The sequence below is a fragment of the Cryptomeria japonica genome, chromosome 10, assembly GCF_030272615.1.
Source record: "Cryptomeria japonica chromosome 10, Sugi_1.0, whole genome shotgun sequence".
Lineage (NCBI taxonomy): Eukaryota > Viridiplantae > Streptophyta > Pinopsida > Cupressales > Cupressaceae > Cryptomeria > Cryptomeria japonica.
Window position 1 is genome coordinate 665465832 of NC_081414.1, and position 26907 is coordinate 665492738.

General features: G+C 34.7%; 1 protein-coding gene across 1 annotated transcript; it reads left to right on the forward strand.

Moving 5' to 3' along the window:
* Positions 1-10147: 10147 nt before the first annotated feature.
* Positions 10148-11515, forward strand: LOC131859123 (BTB/POZ domain-containing protein At3g50780-like). The gene has a single exon (XM_059212669.1). The coding sequence runs from the start codon at positions 10148-10150 to the stop codon at positions 11513-11515; it is 1368 nt and encodes a 455-aa protein (XP_059068652.1).
* Positions 11516-26907: the final 15392 nt, after the last annotated feature.

Here is a 26907-nt window from a genome sequence, read left to right on the forward strand (position 1 = left end):
TTCTATCTCAGGGATTGGGGAACCTTGTACTTTCTATGTGTACCGCAGATCAATCATATCATCGCCATTATCCTCAAACCTTGTTACATTCATTCTAAGCTGAAAGGTATTAATTTGATCCACTGTGAACTTAGAGAATGTTCTCCACCTTACTTCAAATTCATCTCCACAATCCTCCCAGAAGTATTCAAGTTGTGTAACATGAGAGAAATTCTCTTTAAGAGTTAGATGCATCTGAGCATAACCTTTGCTATCAAAATTAGGTCGAGCTGTATAGTGTTGAAGGTTAAGATTTTTAAAGTCAACCTCTAGGTTCAACGCATCAGAAACAATATGGAAAATATAATAACCCAGCTCAAATGGGAAAGAAACACCTGAATCTTGTCTAGATAGTGTATTCTTATCAATGTGAGCAAGCTGCCTACAAAGTTCAATCAACACAAAGTGATCAAGGGAAAACTTCAGTAATTTAAACGATTCTCCTTCAAACCCTCCAACTCTGATGTAGGTTAACCAAGGATACTAAATGAAATAACTTCCATATGTAATCACTAGTTGCATAGCCTCATCAGATAGTCATTTGTTAACATTCCCTTGAAGTTCATAGACTAATCTCCTTGCAAACACATCATGAACCCTCTGGAAATCCTCATGGCACTTCTGTAGCTGAAGGTGTGGATGATAATCATAAATTTTTATCCCATCAAACCACTCCTCATGATACAAACCAAGCCAAGGTCTGACACACGCCAAACAATAGAATAAGTATGAGGACATATAGAATTTTTTACTCTTGAGGCACTTACTGAGTCCTTCGTGTAACCTTTTAGAAATTAGTTCTACCCAATCTATATATCGCTTCTCATCTAATATGACCTAGATGAAAAAGTACATCTAGTCTTCCCAATAGAATGTTTGTTGGCTCCCTTTCACCTTACGCAACAAAATAACAATGTCCCTTATCTCCCTGATCAAGTGCTCTCTGGTTAAGGGCTTGGGTAATGTAGAACCACCCTTTTGAAATTTCAAGAGCAAATTTCTAGCTATAACATTTCTATATTGGGATTTCTTTTCTGAGAAAATTTCGTAAGACGTGGTTATCATCCAATCCTCGTACGGCTCCTCACCAGGGATTTTAAAAACAACCATAACAGTTTCTCTATTTACATTCAATAGAACACCCCCATTTGCATTTCTAATACATTTGTGTTCAGGGTCATACTTGTTCATGCACTCGAGCACTAACTCTGGGCACTGTATAATAGGAGGGAAAACAAAAGCTACTATTAACCCACTATCCACAATCTTTTCCATCATGGGTGAACCAGAGGGATTCTTATCTCTTTCTAAGAATTCTTCCAAATCAACATGAGCTAAGGACGTATCCCCAATTTCTGGGAGAGAACAACTAAGACTTGATTCTGACCCTAACTTTGGTGGAACATGTCTCATTTTTAACACTAATACAGGCTGCAACAACACCCACTACGACTACTACAACAAAAATTAATAGTTTCTTCCTTGAAGCATGAAAATGACAGACATGAAGAAGATTTTTAATTCACCTTTCATGCAACTGAGTGTCTGCTAATCCTGATAAAATTACCTCTAGTGTCGAACCTCCACCTTTCCTAATTAGCTTCTTCATGAAGATACAAACCTTTAAAAAAATCGATAGAAATGGCTTAAAACTTAGTTTCATGATTACCACAATTGATCAATTCATTCACTTGTGTTGAGTTACGACATAGATGACACTTATGACACCTGATTTTATTACAAAACACTTCACGCAATCTCTTATCAAGAAAATGATTACCTCCTTAAGTGAGAACTCTTTTAAATAAATCATCAAGATTCCTAGAATATTCCCCTCCATGTCGATCACTTCCCTCCTTCAGCCTCCACTTTTACAAAGCTTCCATTTGGAACTGCTGAACCATTGAACCATTGAACTCTTGAACCAATGAAGGTTCAAAGGTTCAAGTTCATTCTCCACACGAGATTTCTGCACAGGTTAGACTTGTCGCAACTAAGACATAATACACACAAAGACTCGATGAATGAATGAACCAATGAACTATTGAACTAAACTCCAAGTTCAAAGAAAAGGTTCAAAGACATGAACACTTTAGACATAAAGATGCATCAGTTGAGACATACTTAAAGCAAAAAGAAAAAAATTTAAGAGAATTGACTATGCTAAAGTAAACACACATTATCTCAGAACGAATATTCCAATGCAAGGAATATCAATGAATGCAAAAATAGGAGGTAACACCTTCATACCTTCTTCAATCTCTACTTTTTGTTTCCATACACCCCATTCTGTTTTAATTTCAATCTCCTAGGGGATCAAATAGGCTATGTGGATCCTAAAACACATCCTAGCATATTGGCCATTGAGATCATCTGATACAATTCCCTTTGATTTAATAAGATCTCCCATATTTTTACCAATATCTATCAAAGTATAATGATCCCAATACTCTACTAGCAGGTTGTAAATTCTAACCCACTTAAGATGATCTGCTACCTTTCATGGATCAAAACTAGGTGTCCATTCTCTCACTTGTATTAGTTGTCCTTTCAGGAAATATGGCCCTTGATCTAAAGCATTCTTCCTACCCTCCTCCGAAGGTAGAACTACCATACAATAATTATTTGGAAAAATCTCCATCTATGTTTGTTTTCCCCATTTGGATATGCACCACTCATACAATTTTATTACATCATTTGTTCCTTCTCTCCATTTAATAAGTATCCCAACCTCCTTATATCTTACTACTTCCTCCCTAATACGATCTACGCTTAAATGAATCAGCATGCATGAGATTGGTGTTTGAGATAACTTACTCAAAATCTTAACCCGAATCATTGGTGCATCCATTGGTTGTGATTTTAGGCCCTTGAGTGTTGGAGAGTTGTTTGATTGTCTGATCCGCCCACTAGGGTTTTTATCCGTCCAATTGTTAGAAGAATTCACATTGATCTGATTATTTTTCCGAAAATGCCCATACCATTGTCTTTTGAATATATGGGAAGTAGGCTACCAATGTAACAGGCCCAAAGATGTGATTCATACGCACACACAATATTATTAGATAAGAAAAGAATATATACAATAGTAACTGATGAAACAATTAAGAAGAAAACTACATAAAACTAAACTACAGAAAACTACTGCTAGTTACAAAATAACTACTCTAATAATACAAATATCTCGTAGGATTAGTTAGCATCATGTAGGATTAGTTATTAGTTAGCATCCCCCCCTTAATCTAAAGGGACATCTGTCATACCAAGCAACAGTCAGAATCGTTCAAACTTTACACGGCCTGGTGCTTTGGTAAAGATATCAGCAATTTTCTCAACAGTGGAACAATGTTTCAAATGTATGGTTTTGGTCTCAACATGATGTCAAATCAAGTGATATTTGGTGTTGATATGCTTGGTTTGATCATGAAATCTTGGATTCTTGGCCAATTGAATCGCAAAATTGTTGTCAACAAATAAAGGCGTTGAAGTCATCTGTTTCTCCTGCAAGTCCTCAAGAATTTTCTTGAGCCACACAATTTCTTTGGTGGCTTGAGCTACTGCTACATATTCTGCTTCAGTAGTGGAGTCAGTAGGAACTATTTGTTTATTTCATCTTCAGGTGACAATTGTTGATCCAAGAGTCATCAAATAACCAGAAGTAGATACCCCATGTTCTTTGTCACCATCAAAATCTGAGTTAGAATAGCCAGTGAGATGAAAGTTTGATACCTTTGAATATTTGATGTCGAGAGTCTGGGTTCCTTTTAAATATTTTAGCACTCATTGTACTACAGTCCAATGCCCTTCACATGGTTTATGCATAAACCTGGACATAATTCCTACTGCAAATGTAATGTCAAGACGAGTAGTGGTGAGATAAATCAAACTTCCAACAAGCTACCTGTACATGGTTGGATCTTCGAAAGCCTCTTCGTCATTGGAAGAAATCTTCAAATTTTACTCCATTGGAGTGGAAACAGAATTACAATCTTGCATTCCAAATTTGCATAATAACTCTCCAATGTATTTCTTCTGAGAAATAAAAATGAACTTAGGATTCTGAATAACTTCAATCCCTAAGTAATAATGAAGTAAACCTAGGTCAGTCATATCAAAAACCTTTTTCAACTCTCTCTTAATGCAGGCTATATAATCATCATTATTTCCTGTGATCAACAAATCATCAACATAAACAACTAGATATACAACTGACCTACCAACTGTCTTGACAAATAGAGTTGCATCATCTAGATTGAAGTGCTTGTAGTTTAAGTTCAAGAGGTGCTCAGTTAATTTTTCATACCACACGCGTGGTGCTTGCTTCAAACCATACAAGGATTTTACCAATTTACATACCTTTTGTTCCCGACCTTTGACAACAAAACCTTCAGGCTGCACCATACTGACATCTTCTTTCAAATCACCATTCAAGAAGGTTGTCTTAACATCCATATGATGTATATGCCATCCTTTTTGTGCTGCTAAAGAAAACAGAGTTCAAATAGTGCCCCACTTTGCTGTAGGGGCAAAATTTTATGTATAGTCAACACCCTCTTTTTGAGCATATCCTTTTGCTACAAGTAGATTGCTTTATGTTTTTCTAGTGACCCATCAACTTTATATTTGTTCTTATATACCCACTTGCAGCCAATAGGTTTGGTTCCAATTGGAGGGTTCACCAACCTCCAAGTTCCATTTTTAATGAGAGCATCACACTCTCTTTGCATTGTAGTTTTCCATGCATCACTAATTGATGCTTCTTGAAAGGAAGAAGGTTCATCAACAACAGAAAAGTTTAATTCAACATCATAAGAATTAAGATTTTCTTTATTTTGTTTGGTAGAACTTTCTGTCTCTGTTTTACCATGCAAGATAAAATCATCATACCTTCTTGGAACTTTCTTTGTTTGCATCGATCTATGTACGATTAGATCTGATACTTACTCAGGTTCAAGAATCTTTGAATCAGTTTCTTCACAGGCTGGTTCAACAACTAGTTCTGATTCTTCAGCATTACTATCATCATTTGAACTATCCTCATTCACTATATCCTCATTCTCTGGAACTTCCAAAGAGTGACCTAGAACTTCCAAAGATTGACCTAGAAAAGGAACCCCCCCTTCAAGAGTTGGAAGTTCATTATCACATTCATGATAGAATTTATGATAGTGAAACCTATCAAGATGAGAAAGTTGTGTGTTAATAGTAAGGTCATCTTTGTCAAATTCAAGAAATATAACATCTCTATAAATAATAAACTTTTTGTTTGCTTCATCATACAATCAATAAGCTTTGGAAGTATTAGAATATCCCCAAAAAATGCATTTTCTACTTCTGGCATCCAATTTATTTCGGAGCTGTTCAGGAATCAAAGCATAATAGGTGGAACCAAAAACTCTAAAATGCTTGATAGTTGGAAGATGGCCATGCCACATTTCATAAGGAGTCTTGTTTTGTAGTGCAACAGAAGGACTCCTATTCTTTATGTAGACAACACAAATAATTGCTTCTCCCCAAAACATTAACTTAACATTCTTAAAAAACATCATAGATCTGACCATATTCAACAGTGTCTTATTCATGCGTTCTGCCACACCATTTTGTTGTGGATTATAAGGAACAGTGGTTTGGTGTTTAATACCATTGTCCTGCAGATATTCTTCAAAATCCTTAGATGTATACTCACCACCATTATCGGTTCTAAGGGTTCCAATATTGAGTTGAGTCTCATTTTTAATCCACAAATGAAATTTTTTGAATGTATCAAAAGCTTGAGATTTTTCTTTTAATAAATAAACCCAACACATACTGGTATAGTCATCAATAAAAGTCATTAAATATTTTTTGCCATTTGCTGATGGAATAGGCATGGGCCCACACAAATTAGAGTGATTAAGGCCTAGCTTTCTAGAAGCTCAAAACATAGAATCATGAAAAGGTTGTTTATTGTGTTTGCCTAAAATACAAGCATCACATTAAGAAAGCTTTCTTGGAATTGTAGGAAGCCCTTGAATTCCTTGTTGTTTCATAAGTCTAAGACTATCATAGCTAATGTCGCCAAATCTAGCATGCCATAACAGGCTGGAAGAAAAATTACCACTATGCAGAGAGAAATTTGTAATATGCTGAGTATTGGATGAGGTGCCTTTCAACTTTAAAATATTGTCATCCTCCACTCTAGTCATAACAATTACATGATCAGAAGCTCATCTAATCTCAATGATGCCATCAAACATATGTATTGAATGACCATGTTGTCTAATATTCACAAGGGATATTAAATTTCTCTTTAATTGTGAAAGATAAAGAACATTAGAAATGATATAATCAGCAAGACTTGGTAATTTAAGTCTAACAGATCCAATGCCTGAAGGTTTTAATTGAATGTCTCGAAAAACTCTTTTCTAAATGTCATGTGGCATGTGGCTCCGGTATCTAACAACCAAATGTCATTCCAAGAAGAGAATGAAGTACTAAAAACTTCTTCAATCCCAAGGTTACAATGTACTACAACATAATGAACAGATTCAGGAGGATTACCTTTGTTTGGTGGCTGCTCTTTCTTGTCACGAATCTTCTCCCAAGGAGTTCTGCAAAGAGTGGCACTATGACCCATTTTTCCACATCTATAGCACTGCATAGATTGTTTGTCTCTTGACTAGATGTCTTTGTGTTGGTAGATTCTATGTTGGTGTTGAGGTTGAGAATGTTGTCTATCACCTTGATGATTTCTACCTCCTCTTCCTCTAGATTGACGTCTGCCACGACCTCTACTGCTAGTGTCATGTTTAGAAGATTCATCTTTGGATGTCTGCCCTGCTGTGCAAGACACAAAGTCTGAACATTGGGATGTGATGCCTTCTTCCCAAAGGATTTTTCTCTCTCTACAATTTTCTCCACAAGTTTATCAAATGTTATGTCTTTCATATTTTCACTAGCTTGAAGAGATTCAAGATAATGTGAATAGGTAGGATACAGGGCTTTAATAAAAGTAGTGAGTTGTAGATCAACTTTTACACCAGTGGCTTCAATATCATGAAAAAGAGCTCTAATTTCAGAGGATAACTTCATCGGATCATTATCTTTCATCTCTAACTTGAGTAATTTCATTAACAATTGTATGATTTCAAGCTCTGAATGAGAATCATAAAGATCTTTCAGTTTTTTTAAAGCTTCAAATGCAGTCTTACAAGAGATTATATGCCCACTCACCTCTTCATTGACAGAGGCAGCAATCAAAGCATAAGCCTTTTTGTCTTTACTCTTCTAGATGACGAGTTCTTTTGCATCTATAGGCTGCTCTAGTGCTTCACTATCACCTTTGCTTTCATAGACATCATCCCACATATCATTAAAAATAAGATTATTCTTAACTTTACGAAACCATTCATGATAATTCTCTTTACTGGAAAGAACTATTCCAACAATTGAAATTAAAGAATGCATCAGAATGTATTGTTAATTCTAACAAATTCGCAAAATCATTTACTTCATAATCACCACTAAAACTCCATAGTATGATCACAGACTTGTAATCATCTTATTCATCTACCCATAGTTTTCCTACAGGTTCCTGTAACTTGGCTCTGATACCACTGTAACAGGCCCAAAGATGTGATTCATACGCACACACAATATTATTAGATAAGAAAAGAATATATACAACAGTAACCGATGAAACATTTAAGAAGAAAACTGCAGAAAACTAAACTATAGAAAACTACTGCTAGTTACAAAATAACTACTCTAATAATACAAATATCTCGTAGGATTAGTTATCATCCTGTAGGATTAGTTATTAGTTAGCAACCAATTCCCTAGGTTTACATGTGCAGGATTTCCCCTCTTCCCCTTTGAAAGCGAGGTTGATACTGCTCGAATTTTCTCCTTGGTTTTTCCTCCACCATTCTTTTAGTTCGCCTTGGAAATTGTGGGTTCCTATATGACTCGACAGGAGGTTTATATTTGTCCACCCATCATTCGTTTTCAAATACCCATTGTTGAATGTGAGTCGATTCCTCTGGTGCAGGAGCACCCATGGTGTAAGGCAAATATATGGTCAAAGTCATCATTTGAAATATAATTGATATTTTAAGGTCATTTATAATGTATTTGAATCCATTTGGAATGATTTTTAAGGCTTGGAAGCCTAAAAATGTAAGCAAGTATTGATTATGTTCTAGTTGTTTATATAGGCCCTTATAGGTCAAGATGGTCAAAATGAGTCAAAAGACCCATGGAAGGGTATACAAGTTATAAAAGGCCATTTAAGGTCCATTGTAAGGTGTCAAGAGTGTGTAAACAAAGTTTCAGTCCATTTTGACAAAAAAATGTAAAATTTGTTAAAAATTGTCAAAATGCAACATTTAGAAAAATTGTAAATGGGAAGTTGAAAGGTCTTGGAGGTAGTTATAAGGTCCAAATTGACCAAGATGCTATAAAATATTTTATTTGGTTGAACCAAGGGGAATGAGAAGGAGGATAACAATTTCGAACAATTTGCGCATTCATAAGCTTGCCATTTTGATAGTTTCCATTGTTACTTTGTTGTTTCTAGGCCTTGTACAGACTTGTATAGCCTGGAAACTATGTATAATTATCATGGTTAGATAGTATTTTGAATTATCTTCCTTCTTGTTTTGGGTTGGAGTGATTTCATTGAGAAACAAAGAAGTTATGGATGTTTTATGGATTGCAACTTTCAGATTTTCCGAAAATAGTCATGTTGCAGCATATGGTACAGACACATATTAAAGATTTATGACCTCTAAATGGATTCATTGGAAATATGTGTGATTAACCTTTACTTCTCTTTTGGTTTGGGTCGATTTCATTCAGTTTTGAGAAAGTTATGTAAGTTTTGGTGAAAACAGATTGAAAACCATAAATAATGGAGGTGTGTACGAGGGTTTGTTCATATCTCAAATTATAACCATGGTAAAAATCTAAATCTTAATTATTATGAGAGTAGATTCAAGGGGCTTTCAGATGGATTTTATTACATATCAAATGTATTTGTATTTTGAGAGATATTTGATGCCCTAGGCAGACTGGGCATGCACATTTCTTGTTTTTTCTATGACAGTAAAAATAGGTCTCGGTATGGGGGGCATAACTCAAAAATTAATCATTGGATTATTTTCAATTTTTGATATGGCTTTAGAAACCTAGATTTCTACAATCTTATGATATGGCATTTGGATTCCACAAAGAATGTACAAGTGGAGGAAAAGAAGATACATCATTAAGTTATCATTTCAAACCTTTCATACAATGAGAATTTGAAGCTTAGAAATTTTATGAAGAATATAATAGAAAAGAATAATTTGAACAAAAGAACATAGAAATCCATATAGACGTCAATAGACAAATTGAACATAAAAACTATGAAGATATATCAATAAATGTCCCTATACTAATACATGTACATTCTATGTTTTATGGAGCATTCCATGTTCAAACCAATCCTTTTTTTGAATCTTCTAATTAGGTAGAAACCTCTATACCATATGCTAAAAATTCATTTCATATTTCACTCCATGGTAATTTGAAAGAAGAGGACATATATCTTATAATTGTCCCGATCCCCATAAAATGGAATGAATAGAAGATGATTCTAAGAAATGTACCGACAATGAAATAAGAAATGAAGTAATGAATAATATAGTTTTTTCCTCAAATTTTTTTTTGAAGGATGAACTATTCTATTCATTCAATCTGCACACGATCAAGAACTCGTGAAAGGTTTTCGACAATGTTTGCAAATCAATCCCTAGGTTAGACATCAACAAACGTGTTGGATTCCACAAAGAATCTGAAATCACGCATAGCATTGTTTTTCTTCTACAAGCCCCCACTCTTCTCAGTCAATTGAAGAATCGCATTAAAATCACCACCAAACACAATTATTTCCATGTTGAAAGATTCTAAGAATTGGGTTGGAATGGAGGCCCAGCCGTTGAGATGACAAAGAAATTTATTTAAAACTATTAGTATTTTTTGCAATTAGCATTCAACTTTGCGGGAAGAGTTGGGAAGGAAAATATGTACCATGTCGGCCATGACAAGATATTATTCACCATCATATTTATTGCAGTTTACCATTACAATGTTCATATTCAGTGCAGTTTGGCCACCATTACCATCTTACAAGTCGCGAAGTAATTGTGAACTGTATTATTGCTTGTGCTGTGTGATTTCAGGCATGGATTCAAAACCTAATGAGCAGATTATGCTGACGGATTTGAACAGTTGTACATATGTGAACCAGCGACATCAATTCGGAGAAACAACCTCTGCTGATGTAAAATTACAAATATATGGCCCAAATAGAGAAGAGTATAAGGGAAATCCCCTACATCTTCATTCTGAAACTCTTCAAAACTCGGAATTTTTTAAGACTTTGTTATCAGATCGCTGGTCTTCTGATGTCCGACCCTTTGAAATTGAGGTAACCACTTGTCAATGTTTTGAAAACTATTTACGATGCATTGAGATGATGTATTCTTCTACTTCTTCTCTTCGTTTCTCCGATGTGGATGAATGCTTGTCAATTTTGTCAGTTGCTTCGGAATTGTTAGTGAGTAAGTTTATTCAGCAATGCATGACATATTTGGAGGCTGTTCCTTGGAATTCAGAGCAAGAATCTACTATTAGAGATCTATTGTCCTCTCTGAATTTGAATTTGAGCGTCTTCCCTGATTTCAATGCAAGGCTTAACAAACAGAAGAATGAGTATTTAGATTTTGTGGGAGAGAATTTTAAAGCAATGTTATCTTTTCTTTCCACTGAAGAGCGTGCCGATGATAAACAACCAAATATTCGAGAAGCAGTGGGCAAATTTATAGTAGAGAATTTGCAGGGAGATGCGTGTTCAAGTTCAGGCATTGCAGATATGTGCAGGCGCAGCATTTTAGAGGCGTTGAAATTTAACATTGTATTTATTCGTAGCCATATCGATGTAAGTTTTAATGCTACCAAGAGAAAAAACGGGGCAAATGAGGAACATAGTCATTGTGTTCTGCTCTGGCCCTTCAAAGTAATTGAACGCTGTGATCCAACGACCATGGAAGCCGCTGTGAGGATATTATGTGAAAACTTGAAACCTTCCAATATCAGACCAGGGAATGTAAACCGCAGGAAAATTATGTTGCCTTTTCTGTTGGGGTGTCTGGAGGCTCTGGGTAACGGGAAAATAATTGTTGAACGAAAGCTTCGTGTTGGTTTTGTTACAACATGGTTACCAGTAATGGCGGAATTGATTCACAATGCTCAACATGGCCCCCCAAACGTGAAGGATGATGAAGAGTTAAAGACCCGGTTTTGCAGGGGAGTGATTAATGTTATGGAACCCCTCCCTTTGGATGATTGGAGAGGCATTTACAAAATCTGGATACGTTGCTGTGTCAGTTATTATATTGACTTGAGCATACCGTTTGCTTGGTCCTGCAAGCTACTGCAGAAATTACATGATTAGTATAAATCTTTTTTGGATTTTTATTCTATGCTTTTTTCTTTATTTTTTGAAATGCTAGTTAAGCATACAACCCATCATATGCAACCAGGAAATCCCATTCTCATGTTCAGGTCTATGTCTATATTCATAGTCTAAATGCAGGAAAGCTCGTTCCATTTCAGGAAAGAGATCCCAATTTTTCTTGAAACGCTTCTCCAATGTCATGAGGCATAATATTGATGCATCAATGTTGCACAATCCCCCAACCAAATTGAGAGATCAAGAAGTGTAATTAAATGTAGTTAGATTAGTGTCATTTAACTTATTAATGATGTAAGATTGTTTGTACATACATTTATTATTAGTACTTGTTGTTAGGCAATACTATTGTAATGAGTTTTTTGTTTTTCCAATTAACTAGTTATTAAAAAAATTAATTTGAACCAATCACAAACAAATTTTCACTTTTAATTTTTTCAATCTTTTTATTTACCAAAGTCTAATTGTACAATTTTCAATAAATTATTTTTCTGTACACTTATTGTACACTTATTGGCTAAATACAATTTAGCTTTATAAGTTGATTTATAGTTATTTTACTCACTTAAAAATTATTTTATTTTATTTTCTTAAAAAAAAAATTATTTACTTAAACTAACTCTTTAGCAAATGAAACATCTATAATAAAAGTCTTAAATAATTTTAAAAATTCAAAACTAAAATAAGATAATATTTAATAAATAAAAAGGTTGTTTATATAGGAATAAAATATTTTTTAATTTTATCACATGCATCTAAAACATTTTATCATATATAATCTTTTATTTTAATTTATATATTATGCTTTCCTCTTTGTCCCAAAAATTAAAATTGAAGCATTCTTTAAAAAAATATTAAATAGAATTATCATACTTTGTTAAAATTTAAATTATAAATTATTTCAAAATAACAACAAAAATACATTATGTAAGATAATATAATAATAAAAAATATTATAATAATTAAAATTACAATATTATTATACCATCTTATATTATTTTTCTATTAATATTAAATTATTTTTAATATTTCACATATTTTTATTATTATTATAATATTTTAAAATTAGTATAAAATTATTATTATATTACTATTTAAAAAAAAAATAAAAATAAAAAATATATCACAAACTCTAAAAAAAAATTTAAAAATATAATCAAATTCTAAAACATTTAAAATAATATTGTAGATTCTAAAACTTTTATGTTCTTTATAATACTGAATATACAAATATCAATACTAATTAAACAATAATTGAATGCAAAATGTCTTTTCACCATGAATTAAAATCTCTTTACACTTCGAATATTACTCTGAAACTTCCTAAACCATTTGAGTCAACCAATCATTGCCTTTATCGTAGATTTAAGGCTTATATTTAACCATACATAATAATGAGTCATAATCATCGATATGCATGAACTTCGAGAATGGGCAAACATAAAAAAAATTTGTTCCGAAGATATTTCATTTCAAGAATTACTTATTCTTTTACCTAAATTTTTTAATTTAATTTAACACTATACTAAAAACAAGGCTAGTACTAGCCACTATGTGGCACTTGTTAGTTTTGTCTTTGGATTGAATGATTTATATTTATACCTCATTAATTTTTTTTAAGATAAGAATTTGATTGTGTATTGCATTATATTCATATTCTATCCTTTCAATTCTTCATAATCACAAGCCACAAGTTGGTCATATGTGGTGTATATGTTAATTAGACATGTTATATTTCCTTTTTAGTGCAAATTTTTGTTGGTTTCATAATTTTTCTTGGGGAGTTCTATATATTTCTTTGATCTTGTTTGCATGTTGCTATCTTTCCTTTTTCTCTACGAGAATCATATAGTTTCTTCTAAAATTATAAGTTCTATTGACAAATCATTTTCTTTTAGTTGGATAATTTGATTTCCATATATCTCTTAATTTTTTATAAGTTCTATTGACAAATTATTTCCCTTTGATTGTAGAATATGATCTCCATATATCTCTTAATTTTAGAGCCAATTATTCTACATTATCATTAGATTGTTGGATGAATTGAGTAATCTTTATTTTAAAATACCATCTAGTGAGATTAATTGTTTGGTTCTATAGTCGCATGGAGTGTTCTAAACGAAAAAATCAAGAATCTAGAAATTGAAGGGGATTCAACAATTAGCATCAATGTAGTTAGAACCACATTCTCCTCGAATTGGAGGTTGAAAGCTTTGCTTGAAAAAATCTTAGTGACACTTTCTACATTTGAAAAGTTCTCCTGTAAGCATATCTATAGGGAAGCTAACACTGACATGAATGTCCTCTCCAAAGTTGCTTTTGATGGGATTGCTTTCAACTGGTGGGCAGATGAATTGAATTTTGATTGACCTCGGTGTTTTCATTGGGGTCTATTTTCAATGACAATAAATAATAATTGTTATTTCCATCGGTTGGCCATTTGGATTTTCAAATTTGTATTTGAATGACTATCTTCTTTTTTAATTTTTCCGCCTACCCGCCCCTTGAAGGCTTGAGCTGGAGTTGCTGACGTGGAATTTGTATTATTCCTTTAGCCTAGTCACAACTTTCCCTGACAAGTCATCTACTAAACAAATGGAGAAAGTTACTATTAAGCTGGATGTCTCTGACATCATTCATTGTCTGGATTTGGCGTGTCTCAAGAAGGATTGTTGAGGTCACCATATTAGGTGATGAGGATGCCATCATCATGATTTGGTATGCTCAAGATGAATTCGTGGCAAAGTTCTGAGGTCCTTTCTTTCAATATCTATACTTTGGTATACGGATTTTTGCCACCTTTCTCCTCGAGCTTTATTTCTCAAGGCATTTCTCATTAATGATGCTTGGTACGAGAGGGAATGTTGGAAGTAGTTATTTCTACCTTAGTCAAGAATTTTTCAGCTACCTTGTTTTGTTTAGCTATTTCTCGCCTCCCTCATTTCCCTTTATGCTATCAAGAAATTGCACTTCTCTAGCTTCTGTTTAAAATGGCATAACCCTTTGGATTCATAGCAAAGGTTTTCCCTCATCCGATTTCTTGTTTTGGGGCGAACACTCCAGTTTCGTTGTCTTGCTCTAGCTGCCAAGTTTCCTTTAAGGAATTTTTTTATCAAAGACTAAAAAGACTTCTCAGGAATTCGAAACTGCTGGTAATCTTGGCAGTCAAAATGATTTTGGGTCATGGTCACTTGAGCAGAAAAGAATATCCTAGAGATAATTCTCATATCTCTTCCAGATTTGTGGCTTCATTGCTTGATAACCAGGTTCCTAAGGTGGAGGTGCTCGCCTTAACTTCTCATCTGTTCGAAGAAGAAATGCTGGAAGGACTGGACTCAATTCTCAAATATGCCATCCTTGGCACAAGGCTTCCTCGTCCAAGGGATATGATTCTTCTCTCTATCCCGGGAGAAACTATCAATTTTTACCCTTTTCTCCTAGACGTTAAAGGCCCTGCTTTGATACAAAATAGGTACTTCATAGCCATGACTGTTAGGTTTCTCAAATGGAAATTGTTGGGTGATAATCTTGAGGATCACGATAGGGAATATGAATTCAAAGATTTCGCCAAACTAAACGGATTCCTCCCTTCAAAAATGGAGCATGATGGTCTGCCTACAAGAGGCGAGGGTAGTGGTGTTCCTCAAGAAAGCAAGGGTTGTGGGTAGTTAGCTGCTTCTGGTAGTCGCAGGGGACATCTGCGAGGAAGGGGTTGTGCCCAGTCTGGAGTTAAGCGTAGGGTTGGCATTTGAAGCAAGGCTTTAGTAGATATGAATTCCTTTTGCTTTTAGAAGAGAATTTTGTTTAGCTTTTAAAGATTCTCATGTAGTATCAATGTTGATGCTTCTAGACTTTAAGGCAAAAAGGTTGATATTGTATGCTTATACTCTCAAACTCTCGAGGTAGTTAGAATGTTGTCGATTTGCTCTGAAGTTCATTCCTATTTTTTTTTAATAAGGAATGATTTTGGTTTGATTGGGGACTCGATCCCTTGTCTATTTTGGTTTCTTTGCCTTAAGGCCTTTGACATTATCTATGGAACTAGAATATTAATTTTAATATAAACTTCTCTGGCTTTGTCGTTTACCAATAAAAAAAAAATGATCAGCTTGAGCCACCCTTATTTTTTTCAAATATTTCATTGGGTCCAATTAAGGCATTTTGTCTACTTTCATATTTTGTTTTCAGATAATAGTTTGAAAAATTGATGCATAAAGAAATCTAAACTAATAGATTTCACATGCGATGCTTACATACATTCATTCCAAAGTTCTTTGCAACACATTATGATCTAACCTGCTTGCATATTAAATTTTAGTCACCATAAAATTGTAGAATCTTTATACCTATTTCTCAACATTTGACAAGCCTTGCACATATATTTCTTTTGCCCTCTCATACAATGTAAATATGTTTTCTGCCATTTTTATTCATGTCAACTTTAAACCTAAGACTTGTATGCGGAAAACTTTTGTGAACTATTAATCATCTAAACTAGTGGGCATCTACAAACCATAGCTGATCGACTACTACAATCACTTTTGTATGATTGAATTAAAATTTTACATTTTTCTTAAGGAAATTATCACGTTTATCATTCCTGCATGTATTTGAATCTAAGTTATGAAATTGTGACTGGAATGTTATAATCATTTCAGGACATACATTTTCACGGGCCAAGGTGTACCCAGAGATTATGCCATGCTCAAATCTATCTAGGTCATACATTTCCTTGAAATTTTCTAAAGCCTTTTCATCAAATCCATTTTGTGAATATCCTGCAATCAACACGTTCCATGCGAATTACGTTTCTTTGGGGTATTATGTCAAACAGTTCACATCCCTTGTCAAGGCTTTCACATTTTCATACATGTCTACCAAAGAACGCTTCTCTATTTTAATATGCCTGAGCGATTCCATAGGCACCAATTCTTTCTCCTCTCCAAAGCGTGTTTTCACAAAGGAAGGATATAAAAGATGAGAACACCATTCGATAAAATTCCTCTGTCTTTCTGAGCGGAAAGGAAAAGCAAGTTTGAAATTGAAATTTGGGTTGAGTCACGGCACACCAGTCATCTGAACAGGATCAGCGCTTAGAGTATTAAGTTCAATCGATATTCGAAGAAAGAGAGAAGAATGTTATTGCAACAATATATCTTCTGAAGAGAACAGAGGATTGAAGAGCAAGGATTGCATTGCAATTACAACACGCAGCTCTAGAGGAAGAAATTAATAGTGTGCAGCTCCAGATAGAGCAATGATGCACAACATCTCTATGTGGCAATAGGAAATAGAAATACATAGCAGCTCCAGATAGTTGAAAAACCAATCACGCACAGTAAAACTACCTATAAACATATTTTTATCTAAGTTTGAAAGCTTTGAAAATATTTTCTTTTGGGTTAGATGGAAAATATAATTTTTTGAGAGTTGTGTTGCTTCAGTGATCTCTATAGTTTGTGTCTTTTTTTGGTTTTTATAGAGCTGTAGTGTATGTGTGTTTGTGTTTTATTTTTGTTGTATTCCCTCAGATTGGTATCAGACAAAAAAAATTGTATCCAATCTAGAGTTTTGTCTTTCAAATTGCTATCAGTCTTAAGTTTAAGGGTGTGTTGGACAATAATTTTCTAGGTTTAGAGAATTATATGAGAGTCGAGAATGGTTTGAGAAGACAACAAGAGTTAGCAGCATCCAAATCTTTTAACGAGAAAACGATTACATGTGGGGAAAGAAGATGAATACAATATTGTTAGAAGATGATCTAAGGGATCTTGTGGTCCATGGATTCACTCATGTAGCAAATCCAACAGCATATAAAATCCTCACAAATAACCAAAAGAATCTGTTAAAAGGAGATAAGAAGAAAAGATGGTATAATCTAAGTTTGATAGAGGCAACTTTGACAAAGGCAATATTTCCTAGACGAGCAATAGCTAACTATATGAAAGAGGTATTGGTGCACAACATCTTTATATAGTAGTAGAAAATAGTCATACATGTGTAACAATTACTCTCGGTTTTTACTAATTTCTTTTTTTAATTTGATAACTACCAACTCAATTGACCAAGCTTCTTGTTCTAACATAGAATAGTCGACTTCATAATTTATTCAATCTCCATATTGGTGGCAACTCCATTCTACCACTTATGCTTGCTATCAAAGGTGGTAAGCTCTTGAGGTCAAGGTCATCTCTAGACCTAAACATATGCCTTGAGGGTTCATTCCTAATGATCCTACCTACGTATCCCTTCAAGGGAAGTTAGAGGCCTCATAGTTCACCTAGAGTGTTAGATGGAGATCTTTCTCCCCTCTTGTATGAGTTATTTGATCTATTCTAAATCTTGTATTAATTTCATGCAATCATTTAATTTAGTCCATTTCATTAGAAAGTAACCATTGGCCTTCAAGTAGTGTAAAAGCTTACATACTCATGCCTGGGGTGAGTGCACCAAGACGGTGAACAAAAAGGGGGTATAAGTGGCCACTTTTTTTTTTTTAAAAACAAATAAACCTGAACTTCAAAGAGATATTTGAAGGTCATACACTCAAAACTAGGAGTTCAGAAAACAATAAGAATTGTAGTACTTTGAATCTAGTTTCTAAACTACTAAAGTTTTTAAAAATTGGATAAGATTAAGAGGGTCAAACCACTCACGCACGAAAAATTGTTCCTGATTTTTTTCAAAAAAACATAACATAACTATTTTCGTGTGCTGCACAAAATATATAGTTAGATTTAGTATTTTGCAAAACCCTTTGGTAGGATGATAGGTAAGAGTTAGATATAGAAGTTGTGTATTTTTTGTAATTTTCCGTTGAGTATTTTTTTTATACATGATTTTGTGAAGTGACCACATCCTAAAAATTTGGTACCTGTTCATGTGATGGGCATAACTTACATCAAAATAATCGAAAATGCAAACTTCTTTTCTTAAAAGTGTATAGAATCTAGTCTAGAACAATAATATGTAATTTATTTTGAATTTGCTCAATTATATCAAAAGTTATTAAAAAAAATGGTAGACATATGTCTGTGAGGATTGTCAAGGCACTGGTAAAGAAAATTAAATTTTACTATGGTAATGTTGTCCAAAAATTAAAAAAATTATATGGTCAGAAAACTAAGAAGATGTGTGAGATTATGCTGGTAATTTTATAGATACCGACTTGATCATTTGTAAACTTGATGACGACGAAATCGAGAAATCATACATTGGAAGATGAAAAAACATGGAAAGGGACAAAATTGGGGGGAAAATGAGCTTGCAAGCCTTAGGGTCCTTTTTCAACCCTCTTACCAAGCCAAAACCCACACGGGTTTTGAAAAACAAAAAGTACTATTCACAGTATGGGTTATATAGAACTAAAACCATTATTTTGTGTTTCAGTAAACCCATACGAGTTATGTAGAACTAAAAACCTTATTTTGTGTTTCACAAAACCCGTACAGGTTATGAAGACATAATAATGTATGCTTATAAACTTAGCATTTTCTACACATATGTATAGACATACATATATAATATATGTTTATGTATGTACATATGCATATCTATAGTTATATATACATATATATAGATAAATATATGCATGCATGTCTCTCTCCTTTTCCTCTCTCTCTCGTCTTCCTTTGCCCATAACCGTCTTGGTCTATTTTGAGCCCTAATTATCCTCCTTGAGTTCTATCTCATCTCTCTCCCCCTCACACTTTTCTCTTTGTCAAGTCTCTCGCCCTTTTCTCCTTTTCATTCTCTCTCTACATCATGTCTCTCACCCTCTCCTCCTACTCTCTCTCCCTAACCTTCTCTCTCTCTCTCTCTCTCTCTCTCTCTCTCTCTCTCTCACATTATCCTATCTTATAGTCACCCTCTCCCCCTTCTCTTTCTTTCTATCCCCCTCCCTCTCCCTCTCCCCCCTCTCCCCCACTCTCATTATCTTATCCTATTCTCTCTCTCCCCCTCCCCCTCTCTTGACCCTACTCTCTCTCTCTCTCTCCTCCCCTCTCGTTATCTTATCCTATTCTCACTCTCCCCCTCCCCCTCTCTTGACCCTATTCTCTCCTTGTCCCAATCTCTCTCTCTCTCTCTCTCTCTCTCTCTCCTTGTCCCAATCTCTCTCTCTCTCTCTCTCACTCTCTCTCCTTATCCTATTCTATTCCTCTTCCTACCCCCTACTCTCTCCCCCTCTCTTTATCCTATTCCTCCCATCTCTCCCCTCCCTCTCCCTCTCTCCCAATCTCTCTCTCTCTCTCTCTCTCTCTCTCTCTCTCTCTCTCTCTCTCTTACAAGATCCCTCTCCTCCTCTCCTTTTTCCAATCTCCCTCCCTCCCCCTCTCCTTGTCCCCTTCTCTCTTTGTTTCTAACACTCTCTCCATCCCCCTCTCCTTATCCTATTCTATTCCTCTCTTCCTACCCCCTACTCTCTCTCTCTCTCTCTCTCTCTCTGTCTCTCTCTCCTTTTTCCCAATCTCCCTTCTCTTTATTTCCCAATCTCCCTCTCTCCCCCTCTCCCCCTCTCCTTTTATCAATCCCCCTCTCTTTCCCTCTCTCTCTTTGGTTCCTAGTTCTACATAACTTGTACATGTTATGAGAAATTGTGAACGTTCACATTAGGTTTCCATAACTCGTATGGGTTATGGAAAAATCTTAATATATTTTAGTCCCAACAGCCTAAAAACCAGCATTGCAAGTTATTTGAAGGCCCCACTACTGTTGCACATGATTTTTTGGGACAATAATAGTCAGGTTTTCGTTTCTTTTTATCAAATTTGCTTTGAAATGATTGATTTTCTCATATATTGGATTGTTTTTGAAGTTATTTGATCATTGTTACTTTAGATTATAACAAAATGATGATCATTTGTTGTTTTTTTCTTTGATCATGATTGATTTGTCTTATATTCTATCTTTTTTTGAAGTTATTTGATCATTGTTACTTTAGATTATAACAAAATGATGATCATTTGTTGCTTTTTTGCTATTTTATTTTGGGTTGTCATCATGATGTTATGTGTAGGAAAATGGGAAAGAACGGGAGAGGAACAAATGAACAAAGAGAGGCAACAAAGGAAAGACAAAGGGAGCGTATGAGGAGATTATATGAAGGTATGTCATCTAATGCACCTAATGAAAGGGATGAACATTAAACAATTGAAATTGACATGATGAATGCACCAAATCAAAATGATCAACATACACCTATTGAATGCAATGAACATACACCATTTGAAAATGATTCAGTGAATGCACATGTTAGTGAAATCGAAGAAGATATACCATTTTAATTTGATGTGATCAATGCACATAATGCACCTAATGAAAATGAAGAGCATGCACCAATCTTAACACCTCTTAGAATAATTCATAGAAACCCAAAGTTCCTAATAGGCATTGACGAAAATATTGTGAAGCCAATGCATGATAAATTTTTTGAAAGAACTTGTAGAAGAATGGTTAGAAGAATTTGGAATAACTATTTTGGAAACTTAAATCCAAGTAGAAGATGCCAATTACTTGTTGAAATGATTAAAAATATGAAATTTAGAGAGACAATGAAAATTTTTGGGTTAAGAACATCTGAAAATAATAGTGAAAGAACCATTGTGAGAATTATTTTTGATGCATACCAAACCATTGGTTTGAAATCACACACTAAAGATGCTAATGTTACTCATCATGTCCTCACATCAACCATAATGGTAAAGGAAATGAAAAAATCTTATTTAATAAGCAACACAAGCAAGTCATTAGGGATAAGTAGAACCACATTACACTATCCCTTAGAGAGGCGAGAGAAAATTGAGGATCCTAACAATAATTCTCTTTGGGCATTCTCGGATAGACTCTCACGCAAAGACAAGGTTGTTGATACACTAAGAACGTTAATTGAGAAATATTGGCATGACAACACAAGGGTTTCACCCAACCAAAGAGATGTTGTTAGAAGGAGAATTGGAATTAGAAATCGTGAGCCACATTCAAAACACTATATAAATATGACTCAAACACAATTTTATGAAAGGTTTCTTCAAAGCTTTCCTTAGATTAAAATTAGTCAAAGATTTTTTGAGATGACAAAACCATTTTATGTTAAGATTAATCATGCACGTACTACATGTTGTTGTAGGGTCCATCTTGAATTTTCCATGTATTATGATATTTATCGCTATATATGTTGTACTTTTCATACTAACAATGTTTTGCAGAAATGTGGTCTACAAGCACCTCCTAAGTCATTGAGAGAATTTATTTCAAGTGTACTATGTAGACGAGATGATGGGTGCATTTACTATAAGATGATGTGTTTGAGAGGTTTTTGTCCTAGATGTGGTGGTTTGCATTAGTTGCATAGATGCCTACATCTGGATAACACACATGAAATTGGTAAGGAACTAGCTTCTATTGGAAAATACAAGTCAATCGCATATGGTGTTAAAGATGGAAAATAATTAAAGAGGTGTGAGTTAGTGAAAAGGGATATATGCATAGCTGATTTTATGAAGATGTTTCAAGAGAAACTAGTGTATGAGTACATAGGTCACACACATAGAGCTAAGTGGTTAGATGAGAAATTCAAGTTGTGTAAGGACACTTTCCCCCTCGGCACTATCATCTCTATCGTTGATTTTGCTGAGAATTATACACTAAATCCACAAAATGAAGTACAATCTATGTATTACCACTCTACACAAGTTACAATTTTTGTACACATAGCATTCACATGCATGCACATGATAGCACTGAGGAGGAAAGAAAGGTTATAAGAGAATATCACTTCTATATCGGTAATGATCGTACTCATTCCTCAGAGTTTTTTCAAGGATGATTTACAGTCTTCTATGATAGTTTAAGGAAAGAGATATAAGATACAACCAATACTTAATATGTTCGAACAATTACATCGCACAATTCAAGAATGGAAGGATGTTCTATTGGTTGACTAGGATGCATGTGACAAGTGGTGTACAACATTTTTGGTATTTCATTGAGGCAGGACATGGAAAGGGAGAGCATGATGGTGTGGGAGCATGTGTGAAAAGAGCTCTTACTAGAGAGGAATTGAAATACGAAGGTGGTGCAATGTTAATAGATGAAGAAACAATTGTAATGTGCATATCTAGATGCTAAATTTTGTATTAAAAAATAGCGAGTTGTAATTTGCATATTTAGATGCAAAATTTTGTATATATAAACAATAATGATCTTTGATCATTTATATTAGATGCCAAATTTTATATATAAAAGTACCCATGGGGCTGATTTGCAAATTTTGAGAGCCCAAATTTATACCATTTCATTATAAATACATTTGAAGGATTTTTGATGTATTGAAGGATATTCAATAAGAAACTTATCATTTGCTACACTTTTCTTGTCATTCTCACGTGTAACAGCCTGATCACATGCTTAAAATATGATTGATTCCTCTTTCATTTGGCTGGAAAACTAATTGGGAATGATTCACTGATGAGTTATCTTCCATTTGCAATTTGTTTCACTTGATTTGGTTGTATATTGAGGAAGTTCTAATATTTTTTGTCAAAACTGTTTAACCCTGTTCTAGGGTAAATAGTGAACAAGAAAATGTAATAAATTTTATATTTATGGTTTAATAAGCCCACCAATGGGGAAAACATGACCCTGTAGGTTTGAACAGCTCATCCATAAGTGCCATGCTCTCCGAGTTATGCGACGTCAAAGTTTGACCATTTTTCCACTTTGAGCACTCAAGGGAAAGTGTCACTACGAGGTGGCTCAGAACGATCAGACACCTTGGGGAGAGAGACAAGGGCACACCTAGCATAAACCCAACCACTTAGACATGCTTGTGTTGATGGTTCATTCCCAGGATGAGAAGAACGAAAGATGCACTATTCAGCCACCTTTCATTGACGGTTTTTATGGTTTTTGATGCGACAGAAAAAATCTCACCACAAGAAAATGGAATCGAGTTGTCTAAAAATGAGAGAGGATTTTTTAGGTAGAAACAACCCAAACCCATAGGTTTTAATGGCTCATCCATAAGTTCCATGGTCTCCAAGTTACATGATGGCAAAGTTTGACCTCTTTTCCCACTTTGAGCACTCAAGGGAAAGCGTCTCTACGAGGTGGCTAGGAATGATCAGACACCTTTGGTGAGTGAGAAAAGGGCACACCTAGCATAAAATCAACCACTCGGATGTGCTCACACTGACGGTTCATTCCCACGACGAGCAGAACGAAAGATGAACTATTCTATCACCTTTCACTAATAGTATTTTATGCGACAGAAAAAATATCACCACAAGAAAATGGAATCAAGTTGTCCAAAACCAAGAGAGAATATTTTAGGTAGTGACAACATGACCCCGTGACCCCGTAGGTTTGAATGAATAATCCATAAGTGCCATGGTCTCTAAGTTATGCGATGTCAAAGTTTCACTATTTTTCCACTTTAGCACTCAAGGGAAAACGTCGCTACGAGGTGGCTCAGAATGATCAAACGTCTTGGGAAGAAAGACAAGGGAATTCCTAGTGTAAACTCAGCCACTTGAATGCACTTGCACTAACAGTTCATTCCCACGATGAGAAGAACAAAAGATGCACTATTTTGCCACCTTTCACTGACGGTTTTTGATGTGACAGAAAAAATATCACCACAAGAAAACGGAATCGAGTTGTCCGAAACCGAGAGAGGAATTTTTAGGTAGTGACAACATGACCCTATAGGTTTGAATGAATCATCCATAAGTGCCAGTCTTTGAGTTACGCAACGTCAAATTTTGACTGTTTTTCCACTTTGAGCGCTCAAGAGAAAGCGTCGCTACGAGGTGGCTCGAAACTATCGGACGTCTTGGGGAGTGAGACAAGGGAACAACTAGTGTAAACCTGACCACCTAGATGTGCTCATGGTGATGGTTCATTCCGATGACGACTAGAATGAAAGATGCACTATTTTGCCACCTCTCACTGACAGTTTTTTATGGTTTTTGATGCAAGAGAAAAAATCTCACCACAAGAAAATGGAATCAATTTGTCTGAAACTGAGAGAGGCCTTTTTAGGTAGTGACAACATGACCTCGTACATTTGAATAGATTTTCCATAAGTGCCACAGTCTCCAAGTCATGCGACGTCAAAGTTTGACCATTTTTTCCACTTTGAGTGCTCAAGGGAAATTGTCGCTACGAGGTGGCTCGAAACGATCAGACGCCTTGGGGAGTGAGAAAATGGCACACCTAGCGTAAACCTGGCCACCTGGAAATGCTCGCACTGACATTTCATTCCCATGATGAGAAGAATGAAAGATACACTATTTTGCCACCTCTCACTAACGGTTTTTGACAGTTTTTGATGAAAGAAGAGATAATTGGTTTGATTTAATGTTAAAAAGATTGCTTCAACTCTTATTTTATAGGAGATTTGGATGAATAGGTGTGTCTCTTACCCTAACGTCGACTTGTTATGGAATAAAATTTAAATGAAAACCTTACCTAACCTAACTCATCCTTAGATAAATTTCAAATCTGCTTTGGATGCTCAAATCTTGTCTTAATTGATTCTTGAAATGATAAACTTTGCTCCATAATATCAACTCCTGAAGTTGTCTTGTTTTCTCTCAACTCATGAAGTAATAAAAATTCGCTCTCCTTGTTCAATACATGAAAACTTCACTCTGAAGCATGAGTTTATGAAATAATAGCTTCACTCCAATATCTTCATGCACGAAGTTCACTCCTTATCTCAAATACATGAAGTAATAACATCGCTTTAAATCATGATACGTGAAGTAGAAATTTTACTTTAAACTTTAAACTCATTAAGTTGTCATTTTTCTCTTAATTGTTTGAGCTCAAAGTTCGCTCATATCACCTCGGAGTTGAAGTTTTCTCTTATCATCTCAAAATTGAAGTTCACTCATTCTTCTTTGAACATGAAGTTAAAACCACTCTTACTCCCTTCAATTCAAGAAGTAAGCACTTCACTCATTTCCTTTAGCACACGAATTTGATTCATCTTTACCCTCAAGATCGCTTTACCTTACTAAATCATGAACTTCACTCGTCTATCTTCCAACACGAAGTTTTCTCATCTCCTCTTGAGCATGAAGTTAGCTCATCTCCTCTTGAAGTTGAAGTTCGTTCATCTCCTCTTGAAGTTTAAGTTCTCTCATCTCCTCTTGAAGTTCAAGTTCGGTAATCTCCTCTTGAACATAAACTTCTCTCATCTCCTCTTGAAGTTAAAGTTCACTCATCTCCTCTTGAACATGAAGTTCGCTCATCTCCTCTCCAACACGAAGTTCGCTCATTGTGCTCAAAGGTTAAGATGAAATTCTCTCTAATGTGTTTGAAAATGAGGTAGATGCCTTCACTCCTGTTCCCAAATGTATGAAGTGTAACTTTGCTTCATTTCCCCAATTCATGAAGCAACAATTTTGTTCCTCCTTAGCAACCCTTGAAGTGAATGATTTCGCTCCTCTTAGGTCAAACATGAGGTAAGGAATTTCATTTGAAGCTTGTAGCTCTTAAAGTTATCAACTTCACTCATAAAAAGTGATTCATGAAGCAAGAAACTTTTCTCAACTCTTTTGATACCTGCAATATGCATTTCGCTCCTAATTGCTTGAAGCCAAAGTTCACTCCTAAACTCTCACACTTGAAGTTCGCTCCAAAGGTGAAGTCATGAAGTAAAACTCTAAAATCCAAGACAAACTCAGAGGTGAGGCAAATTATGAAAGAGCTAAAGATTATTTAATTGCACATTCAAATGTTCAAACTCATGCAGCTTACTTTCATCAATTCTAAAAAGGACTCAAAGCAAATTCACTCAATCAAAATACACAATATGAGCATTAGCAGTGTTGGTACTTGGGTACATGGGTATACACAATATGAGCAACCTAGTTTAAAATTATATGCCATATGAGTTACATGTAATGAACAAATTGGATCACATTTCAAGACACATACACTGTCACGAACTGTTTTATCTATAATTACTTGTAATTATTAAATTATGGAAATGATTTATATTTTATGATTAGATGGATGAAATGGAAATGAATATGAAATTGAAATTGAAATTTGATATGGATTATGATAGAAATTTAAATGCAAGTGAATGATTTAAATTATCTTAATTATGAAATTAGGGATTGTCATTGCTAATGAATAATCGAGTGCAAGTGAATGCGGGAATGGGTGAACATGGATGAAGGCGAGAACTTGGTTCAGGTAGAGTTGTCTTAGATTTTTTTTTACTTTGATAGAATAGATGGAATATCACACACCACAATAGAATTTATAGATTGCATCTTGCAAAGATGAATGAATTAAATGAATTGAATTAAAGTGTTTCTTTAAATTTGAATGATGAATTTCATAATGATTAGTCATAA